At 38.1% G+C, this 10,989-nt stretch overlaps 1 protein-coding gene across 3 annotated transcripts in view; it reads right to left on the bottom strand.

Annotated features, from left to right (window-relative positions):
* Positions 1-57: 57 nt before the first annotated feature.
* The window catches only part of pcnt (pericentrin), a 53,881-nt gene continuing 42,949 nt past the window's right edge, over positions 58-10,989 (bottom strand). The window contains exons 43-56 of one of the 3 annotated variants that reach the window (XM_081381190.1): positions 10,499-10,669; positions 10,209-10,392; positions 9,875-10,097; positions 9,644-9,794; positions 7,754-8,452; positions 5,269-5,439; positions 4,155-4,310; positions 3,608-3,769; positions 3,167-3,393; positions 2,524-2,615; positions 2,272-2,419; positions 1,848-1,978; positions 760-882; positions 58-542 (exon numbers count right to left, since the gene is read on the bottom strand). In XM_081381190.1, coding sequence (XP_081237316.1) covers positions 499-542; positions 760-882; positions 1,848-1,978; positions 2,272-2,419; positions 2,524-2,615; positions 3,167-3,393; positions 3,608-3,769; positions 4,155-4,310; positions 5,269-5,439; positions 7,754-8,452; positions 9,644-9,794; positions 9,875-10,097; positions 10,209-10,392; positions 10,499-10,669 — 2,682 coding nt within the window. In that variant the 3' untranslated portion in view covers positions 58-498. Of the gene's footprint in view, positions 543-759; positions 883-1,795; positions 1,979-2,271; positions 2,420-2,523; positions 2,616-3,166; positions 3,394-3,607; positions 3,770-4,154; positions 4,311-5,268; positions 5,440-7,753; positions 8,453-9,643; positions 9,795-9,874; positions 10,098-10,208; positions 10,393-10,498; positions 10,670-10,989 lie in introns of all 3 variants that reach the window. The other 2 variants (XM_081381191.1, XM_081381192.1) reach the window with 2 other exon arrangements.

The raw sequence follows: 10,989 nt of genomic DNA, 5'->3' as shown, positions 1-10,989 counted from the left end.
TAATGAATACGTTTAGAAGAGCTACTCCTAGTATTTTAATATAAATGACACAAATCTCAATTTAGACTAAAATATTTATTGATTTTTATAGAAATACCGTCCATAAAAAAGGCAATATAAAACATTTTACAAAACATGTCCAACCAGTGCATTTAAACAGTGACATCCAAAAAAAAAAAAAAAATCACAAATTCAAGTGCAAAAGTCTTAAATGCTTTCTGTGGACAACATGTAAAAAAAAGAAAGAATATAAACTGAACATTTACAGACCAATCAAAATTGTTTACAAAAAAAGTGACAAAATAACTAAATAGCACTGGTTGCAAAACAATAATAATAACAACACATTATTGGTGATATTGTTTTAGCTAAAATGAAAATGTATGACAACAACAACACAAAGACAGCAATTAAAAGCCATTTATGAATGTAAAAAAAAAAAAGAAGAAAAAATGTAAAATTTAAACACAGACTGGCACAAGTGATCGATTTCTTCATTCATCGGTCAGATTTTCTGGCATATGGAAGCATTGATGGTGAACCTGAAAAAAAAAAAAAAAAACATGATTAGAAATGACATCAGCCCTGCATATGCCTAACCTGCCAAGCGCAGCACAAGGGAGTATCCGTGCAGACGAACAGGCATGCACACCTCTGTGAAACAAGAATATCCAGAACGTGACTGATCACACAAGAAGGTGAATTTGTCTGAACTCCTGTGACTGGGTAACATGGAAATCAGGCCAGACCGTCACTCACCTAAAGGCCGCATGGACCCCGGTGCCAAACAACTCAAATACAGCCAGGTTCTATTTTCTAGAAACCACTTCTGCCGAAAGCTCACGGTATCGGGGAGGCTATGCCTCCTGTCCGCTCTGGGGACTGTAAGATGGTAAGGTCAGAGGTCACAAACGGCCATTATTTCATTAACGTTTTGGACCCTTTCACCATCAGTGTTAATAGGGATCATAGTAAAACAAAAAAAACGAACCATCTTGTGTAATCAGTTTCAAAAACAAGGTCTAAGTTGGTTTATAAGTCAATTCCACTACCATTTGAATGCAAGACCACAATTCAAGAGTGATTATAGAGTGACATGCTTCAGTTGTCCAGTAGAGGTCAGTGCAAGTTTTTCTTCTGAAATATTCCAGGTTCATACAGTCAATAAATACATAATTCAAAATATATACTACTGTTTAAAAGCTTGCAGTCAGTAAGTTTATTTTATTTTACAGCATTTAAAATTGACTTCCAAAAGATTTCCATTTCAAATAAATTCTGTTTTTTTTTTATTCTGTTCATCAAAGAACCCTAAAAAACTAACAGTTTCTACAAAAATATTAAGCAGCACAGCTGTTTTCAACATTAATAATAAAAGTTTCTTGAGCATCAAATCAGCATATTAGAATGATTTCTGAAGGATCATGTGACACTTAAGGCTGGAGTAATGATGCTGAAAATTCAGTTTCGTCATCACAGGAATAAGTCACATTTTAAAATATTAAAACCGAAAAAATTAAAAGCCATTTTAAATTGTAATAGTTGTTCACAATATTTACAGTTTTTCCTATTTTGGATCAAATAAATGCTGCCTTGGTAAACATAAGATACTTTTCAAATACATTTAAAAAAAAAAATCTTACCAACCCCAAACTTTTCAACGGTAATGCACTTTTGAAAATGTATAGACTTATCAATTACATGTGCCTTTTTCTTTTCTTTTTTTATTTACAGAAAATTGTTTGCTATGGGTAATCAACATGATTCCACAAGTTATTAGTTGCAATTTTCTTACAGCAGTTAAGATTGAGATGGTGACAGTATTGTTTCCACTGGCCTCATCCTACCTGGATGACTGCCTCCCAGACGCTGCTGGACAGTCTCCAGATGGTGAATATACTCTGTGAGGGAACGTTCCTGATCTTGGGAAGAGCTGAAGGAGCGTTCGGCTGGTCCCGGCACAGAACTTGTGTACATTCTTGGAGTAAGAGAATAGGAGAGGAGTTAAGTCACTAAAACTATTTGCTTATTAGAAGGAAAAACAATCTACAATTTACAACATCTGAATATGTGAATGAAACGGATTAGAGTATGTTTTAAAAATACTGTTTCATTCTTTCAACTTAAAATTTTAATTTTCAATTCAATGTTATGTGCTGTTTCTTTGTAAATATTTGTGAAATTTACCAGCAATATCTGAGTGAAAATTGTTTCTACACCGATTTTTCTTTCAGTGTAGATCAACACTATTGTGAGTATAAGAAACGTCACCTATTATTCAGCCTGAAGGGTGATTTGATTGGTGGGACTAGAGACGAGACCACACCCCTTTGAGCGAAGGCGAGATCACGGGTGGGTGGAGAGTTGAACGCAACTCCAGTCTGCTGCGGCCTCAGCACTTCAGTCCTCAGAGCAGGAACTAAGAGAGAAGGAAAGACGGCACACGAATGACTAATGATTTAAGTTAACCAATCAAGCCTCTTAAATACTCCAGCTGAACAAGTGAATCACGTTACTGCTAACCTGTGCTTGGTCCTGTTCCATGCCCGTTAACGGTGGCACTGCCTGAGATTTTCCTTGTAGCTCTTTGCCATTTCCTGGTCAGGAACTTCAGTCTAAAAAAGTGGTAAGAAAATAAGTAAATCACCAATTCATAGTTTTCAGTCACGTGACTAGTACAGAAGCCTGCAGAGAAAAACATCCACACAACTGCCAATATTTCATCTGTTTCAAGCCACAAATATTTAATCACCTCTTGAAACAAAAACAAAAAAAGTCATAAACTTCAAGTACAATTTTAACTTTTGAAGTCACAGAGAAATGGTAACAGCATCAGATTTTGATCCCGTATTTTGACATGCATTCAAGTAAAACGTAGGGTAGGGAAGTAAGGAAGCTAGGTTCCATCCATCCATCGGTTGTTGGGATTTTGAAATCTGCAGATGAACATTAACTTGCAGGTTCAAATGGACTAAATGATTGGAGAAGTTCTGCATGTCAGAACTTTGTTTTCAGTTTATTTTCACCGTAAGGTCCAGCAATGACATGCTGCTTAAACACTGTTCACATGTATTTAGCAAATAGATGAGGTGAATTTTCACCCAAACATCATACTAACCCTGCCAGACACATAGTTGGGAATCCATGATGGCATTTTCTTTTTTACCTTGAGATAGCGATGACTACTCTGACAGACGTTCTGAAGCGGTTTAGAGGTTTGGAGACCTGCGATTGGCTTAACGTCGGCTGTGCGCCCATACGAGCTATGAGCGCAAGCGTAGCCTGCTCGCACTCTTGAAACCCTCCCAGCAGCAGCAGCAGATAGCGCTTCTGATACACCAGCGACTTCCTGTAACTCTCTGCTCGCAGGTATCTCTCATAGAGCCGCTGCACCTACAGGAACAAGTTCATAAAGCAAGCAGTTCAAACGGTTTAGAATCACATTTATAAAAGAAAAATAAAGTCAGCTTTAATTTCATGAAACATTTTTAATTAATTGACATTTATTCAATTAATGGCCTAAGCTTTTTCATTAAAATATACCGGTAAAGTAACGTGTGGGATAGGTCTACGACTTCATAGGGACAGATAGTACGTTGTGATTTACCTTGTTGTTTGAGAGATCATTGATGGGTCTGTTCTCATTGCTAGCTGTGACTCTTGACAGTTCAGCTTCTGCTTTTCGTAATGCAGTCAGAAGAGTCGCTTTTTCCTTCTGCCAGGCCAGTTTCTCCGATGACACGCACTGCTCTGCAACAGGAGACTTCACCTGACCGGACAGACAGAAATGCACACACAACCATCACAACTAAAATCAAAACATTAACATACTAAACATTAACACAAACACACTCCCTCAGATATGCAGATATGTGACACCATAGAAATGATGAACTGCAATTTTCTGCCATTTTCAACCATTACACACTCTCATTCAAACATTTTGCAATCGGTTGCATTGTGTCTTGCTTGCTGTTCGAAACGGTCCACCGTTTTTAATAAATCAAATCAAGTTTTATTTATAACGCAACCATGGTTGGCCAAAGTGCTGTACAGAAAATTAAGAGAAAAACAAAAACAGAGCAAGAAATTGAAAAATTACGGTAGATTAAAAGCACAAGAGAGTTTTCAGCAAATAAAAAAACAAAGATTACCTGCTGGTGACTCAAGCTTTGCAGGTCTCTCTCCAGACAGGATATAGTGTGTTTGAGGGAGATCTTCTCCTCACTCAGAGCAGCGAGACACTCAGAGAACTCAGAGTTCTCCTTCAGCAAACGCTCCATTAGAGAGGGAGTAAATGAGGTAGAGTCCTATGGAACACCGGATCAAATACATTACAATATCCAACATGTTATGCTTGCTTACACAAACAACTGTCACATAAAGTTCACACAAAGAAAAAAATAATGAATGAAACCAACATAGGTTGAACTGAAATAATAATTATCGAAAATAACCGCTTTTATAATCATTTAGCTGCCAACACATGAAGTAAAAAAAAAAAAAAAAAAAAAAAAAAGAGCTGTGTGGCTGTTCAGGGAAACCCCTATAGATGGCACGAACAGCATAAGGGACTAATCACTACATCACTTCACAGGAAGTTTAGAGGGAAATTTACCCACCTGTCATTCACATCACTACAGTACTGCAAGTTTGACTAAAATAAAACGCGGTGAAAAGATGCTGAGGCTCAGCCGTCATTGAGTCCCAGGTATTATTTATGCAGTTGTTGTTTACGGGTATAAAGTAAGCAAAACATGACAGTTACAGTCATGATTCTGGTTAAATAAGATAAGACATTTAATATATCCAAATTATATTTATCATTCAGTCTAGCACTTTCATATATGACAATTTATTTGATTAATACATTTATATTAGCCTAAAATACACATGGATACACAAAATACACAAACCAGGGTTTTTCTGCAACACCTACTGTCAAGAGAGTGAATTCACGCGTCCATTCAACCCGTCTGATATTTTTCCCCCATTGGTTTTAACTGACAAAAATCACATGCGAAAATCTGAATGTGCGCCGAACATCTGTGTTGGTTTCGTACTAACACAGTACCACAAATCTATTTTTCCTTATTTTTAAAATGTGTTATACAACTCATACATGCCATACACTTTCATCTGAGTGAAAGCCTGTGAGAATCAGTATTTTTGGGTTAGGTTTGGGTTTAAAATCTGACAGTACAGGTCTGACACACTGTCGCACGGGTACTTATTCTTCATTCCTAAATTTGGTATGGGTATTGTTACCTGAGAGATGTTTGCGAGTGTGTTCTGGGCGAAGGTCAGGCCGTTGGAGTGCGTGTCTCTCTGCAGGCGTTCTGATGTGAGCTGTTTCTCTTCCTGCTCCAGGTCAGCAAGCGTCTGCTGCAGCTGCCTCAATCTCTGCTGATCCTTCTGACGCAACAACTCCAACTCCATCTGAGAGAATAAAAAAAAAAGAAAGAATTTAGAACACTGAAGTTATGATGCTCACGTACATATCAAATAAGGTTGGGGTGAAAAAAAAATCGATTTTCATTTTGATGATCTGATATTGATTCCTAATTTTCTTGTGTGCGTTTTTTTAGATAATGTGTGAACAAATCTCAGTTGTAGCATGCCTCTCATCCAAGCTTTATGCCTTGTTACTTCTGATATGAAAAAGTCACAGCATTTATTGTTTGGATTTCATAATAAAATTGACAGAATTTGAAGGCGTGGCAGATCGTTGTAGCGCATGAATGAACATCAGAAGGTTTGTTGATACAGATTTTGGGAAGTTGTGCTGGTTGTTTCATGTTATATTGTATATAATCTGTGGGTGTCAGGGAGCCACTATCAACATACTGTGTATCGAAATCGCTTTTAAATTCGCGATCACACATAATCTGTGGGGCTGGTCCGAATACCATTTTTTGAGCTTCGTTAGTAATGAACATCGAATATCCGAAGCTTCAGAGAGAGGGTGCTGAACATATTCTTCTCTCTAATAAAGGCAGGAATCTCTATATCTGTCTGTCCGTTTGCATTTTGATTATTTCGAGAACCGTTCATCCAGTCGACTTCACAAGGGAGTGCAGTGTCGCATTCAGTGCAATATAGATGGACACGCAAGACACGACACATTCAGAATTAATAAACTTTTAATAAACTACAGAACAGCGCGAGCGGGAAGCGGTGCACCTCACACGGGCAGGGCTTACATGCTCCGAGAACGGACACTGCACTAGTAATATAAAACACACACACACACACACGTCTGTTAACTTAAGCAATACTTTTAAGGTAGTCTAATATTTTTCTGACTAACAAATTACTGACACAGTAAAGGGTAGATTTAAATAAAGAAAAACTAAATTTAAATAAAGAAAAACCAAATTTAAATAAAAGAAAAAACTAATTTTAAATAAAGAAAAACTAAATTTAAATAAAAGAAAAACTAAATTTAAATAAAAGAAAAACAAAATTGAAATAAAGAAAATCAAAATTGAAATAAAGAAAATAATTTAAAAAAAAGAAAAATGAAATAAAAAAAACGATATTAATTTAGACTGATAATAACGGGTAAAAAGGCTAATACATTGTTTCTATTATTCTATTTTCCACAACGTCAAAGCAATGCAGCTTAACCCAAAACACAAACTTAGGCATGCACCGCTGTTCTGCGCTCTAGCCAGAGAATACTCGCGTTGCAGGAACACTTTAGTAGGCCAAGAAGAAGCAAATATATTTATTAAGTATAAAGAGGTTGGGTTCCTTCAACTGTCCATCCTATTAAAAATGGCTAGGCTATATAAGATAATTGTAAAAAAGAGTATTGTATTTCGCCAGATTTAATAGTGTTAAACATATTCAAGCGTGAATGATAACCGTTTAGAGGGGGATGCCAGGTGTGCAAAAAACAAACAAAACAAAAGAATTTTCGAATGTCAAATTTTCAAATCGAATACCAACCGAACGAATATTCGGGTCCAGCCCTAATAATCTGCATAGAGAAAAGATATTTTTTACAAATGACGCTCAGGATATGTTGCGCTTACTTTTACTTTAACACCAAATGCTCTGCCATCGTCTTGTCAGTCATTCTCAGTCTCGTAATTGAAATCTGACTCCTGCTGCTAATATTTAATAAAACGGGTGGAATAATATTTGCGTTGTCATTTGCGGTGCGGGTCCAATAGCAGAAACTATTTTGACTCAATTTGTATTTTTAATAAAAGTTTTATTTTTCATGCTGCTAAGAGGACCAACGGCCACGTATAGGCTGCACGGCATAGTATCAGGAGAGACAACCACATTTAAATGCAGAGTGAATCTGCTCAAATGTCCCCGATATTATATGACAGTAAAGGCTCATATTTGGCTATGTGTTCTTTTAAATGAATGGCGTCTGTATAGTCTATTAATCTATTATTCAAAAATAGCCTGTATGGGCAGATTGTTCACATATAGGCAAAAGTTCTTCATTGTTTACACAATGGATGCACATTCTCCTTTTTTTCTTTTAACAATGTTGGGCTGCGTTCTCTGTGTTCTTTTTCTTAAACGCATCAACTGAGAATGCCTAATGTTGGTTTGATTGCTTGTGTTACATGAGAAAAAAAAAATTGTCAACCTGATGTAGTTGATTTAATGCGGGTGCAGTTCGGGTTGCGGCCTTTATGTCAAAAAGGTTGGGTACGGAATTAAATTAGTGTTGGGTGTTCTGTTAAGTACTGCGGATATAAATGATAAATATCAAGAATTAAATCACCAGTTTCTCATTGGTGCGTTCCTGTCGCCGTTCCTTTTCCACTTGCTCCTGTTTCTCCTGTCTCCTCTTCCTCTCCATCTCCTCCTCCCTCACTCTCTCCCTCTCTTTCACCACTCTCATCTTTTCCTTCATCCCATCCAGCTCCACTTGTAAGTGAGTGGCTCTCTCTCGCTCTGCCTCTAGAGTGCGCCCGACCTCCGTCTTCTGAGTCTGCAGGCCCTCCAGAGCACCACGGAGCCTCCTCACTTCCTCCTGCTCCTGGTGCGTCTTCCGCTCGGCCTCCTCCGCTTGCCTGCGCTTTCCTTCCAGGACCTGCCCTTGCAAACGTTCCAACATGGCTGCCAGGTCTTCTCCCTGACGCCGCTCGTGTTCTAGTTGTGCCCGTAGGTCCTGAATGAACTTTCTGTCGTGGGCACTGGCCGCTTCCTGTCTGCGGGCTTCCTCCTCTAAACGCCGTGCGTGTTCCTGGGCCTGGCGAGAGAGTAAATCCGAGAGCTCCGCCGATCGAGAGCGTTCCTCCTCCATGCGGGAAATTGCAAGTTCAGTGCGCTCTCGCTCCTGGGCCATTAGGGCTTCACAGCGAGACTGCTCGATCTGGAGCTCAGAGCGCAGGTTACTGCATGTGATGCTCTCCTGGTTCAGAGCGGAGTTAAGCTGACTGACACGTGATGCTTGCTCGTTCAAAGCCTGGTGCAAAGACTGTTTTATATAAATGTAAAAACACGCATAAGGGCAAATGATCAATTTTAACTGCCATTTATACACATTTAACCATGGCAGTGATACATATCATCAAATAGTAATTTGGTTAGTCACTGCATCAAACAAAATCTCAAAACATCATCCTCAATATCACCAAATAATTCACAAAGTTAAATTATATAACTACTATACATTCATACATACACTATACTCAAGCAATTTATTATATACTATATAGCAAATCTCAGATGAGTGATACAGTATATAGCTCTTTATATAAAATGTCCATCTTTGAGAGTATACTATATACGGATAAAGTAAAATATACCATATACTCCAGTAAATCTCAACTGCTTGATAGTTTATATCATCGTAAAATGTTAACTATATTATCGCCTAGCTCTAATCTGCTAAAGGCATCTAAGGTATGAAGATATTAAAATATAAACATTAACATGAATTTCTGTAATTTCTTTGACACCATGTGTACTGTGAAATAAGCTATGCAAATAAATTTGACTTGAACGATTTTTAAAATAAATGATTTAAGTAAAGCAGTGTTTTTGAATAAATCTTATAATGAATTTTTAAGTAAAAAAATGTTTTTGTATTGGACCAATAATATAATATTTTTAACAGTAATATTTTCTGTTTAAAATACTTGACTGCTTTTGTGCCTTAATAGACTGTAGTAGGAGCTACAGCATAGGCGGCTGAGACAGTATTTCATTGGTTGGATCTACTGAACAGATATGCCCCTGTACTGAAAGAGTATGTTTTGGACATAAACTATGAAGCCGGTTTAGGTGGCTAGCCAGGGATGTTTCAGTTTAGTTTGTGCCAACCCTGAGTTTTAGGCACTGAAAGTGGTTTGGATTTTAGAAGTGCTTATCACATCACCATAGTAATTACACTCCACGGTTAACCTGCTCTGGGACAGGTTATGTTCTACGTAAGAGATCTCAAACCAAAATTGGACCAATCAGCTGTGAGCAAAGTGGAAGTCACTCTTGATCTAAATGAAAAGGTCACCATTTAGTAACAGATTTTTTTTTTTAAGAAAATAATCTGTCTTTTAGCAATGATTACTATTATTTATATATTATTTAAATAATTATTGAGATTTATTCACTGAGATTAATTAAATCCCCACCAAAAGAAGGTTAGTACATCAAAAATGTGTATTACCTCCTGAGTTTGGTGGTTTTGCTCAATTGTTTGTTGACTGTTGAGTCTCTGCTGTTGAAGGTCCTCTTGCAGTTCCTGAACTCTAGCCTGCTCTTTCTTCACTGCCTGTAGACAGGCCTGATGCTCAGCCTCATCATTTTCCAGCTTCAGCCTTAAGGCAAAACATTTTTTTTTACGGCATAAGACTTAAGTGATCATTCATTTTCAAAGGTTTTTCAAAGTTTGCCATACCTGAGCTTGTGAATTTGGCTCTTTAATTCCTCTTGAGATTTGTATGCTGACTGAAGCTGAAGTCTGGTCTCCTCTAGCTCCGCCTTCAGCACTGACACAGCCTTTAGCTCTGCCTCTAACTGTCTCTGCTGCTCCAGTCCTCTACTCTTTTCAGCCTCCAGTGTGGAGCGCAGATCATTTGACAGTGTCTGTTCCTTTTGCAGCTGCAGCTGAAGATCTTCAACTAAACAGTGCACAAAGTTAAAATCTGCCTTGGTGACCAATTTTGTTGGTTTTTTAATATTTGCTGTCATTTTTTCCACTTTTTGACCATAGATGACTCTGAAATATTTACCATCTCTATGCAGCTGATGTTGTGTTTCCGTGCCCTGTTCTTTTGCGGAGTGCAGTGAATCCTGCAGTTGACGCAGCTGTTCTTGACTCTGCTGGCTGCTTGCATGCAGGCTACGCACCTCAGCCAATAGACTGTGACGGTCTGCGTTGAACAGCTGCTCTAAAGATCTCCACTGCTGCTCCTCCTGAAAGAGAAACGGTTAATGAATAACAAAAGCACTTGAATGCACTTGATCTATGTCAAGATTAAGATGGAGTGGAAACAGCATCACATGCTGGGCTGCTCAGCACCTGCTTCTGAAACAGTTTCTTCAACTGGTCCAGCAAAGGGGTGAGGTCCATCTGAGTGCTGGATGTCATGAAAGCCTGAAGCTGAGAGTGAAGCCACTCGCGTTCACTGTCAAACACACTGCGGACCGCATGCAACAGCTCGCGCCTCCAGTCCACGTCCCCACTGTCAGTCTTCATGTGTGTACACACAAACACAAAAATTCAAATACAAGTGGACTGTTGAAACACACACATACTGATGCAGACCATAACTCTAGACTACACTGTGAACTCTGGATCTGTTCATTGTGTTTCCATGTTACGTCTTTACCCCTACAAAGCCTAATCAACATGATCAAAACTTTACTGAAAAACCTGTTGTACACAATCTTTTACATGCCTTTATACATCTGATTGATTTGTATTTTTTTAGCAAAGTAAAAGGGCTTTTAGTATAATTCTAAAACTGTCCACCTTCAGGTCAGGATACACATCTTTTTACTGAGAAATCT

This window comes from Scardinius erythrophthalmus (genome assembly GCF_964197995.2).
Source record: "Scardinius erythrophthalmus genome assembly, chromosome: 12".
Taxonomy (NCBI): domain Eukaryota; kingdom Metazoa; phylum Chordata; class Actinopteri; order Cypriniformes; family Leuciscidae; genus Scardinius; species Scardinius erythrophthalmus.
Note: the sequence above shows the minus strand (reverse complement) of the source record. Positions and strands in the feature narration are given on the sequence as shown.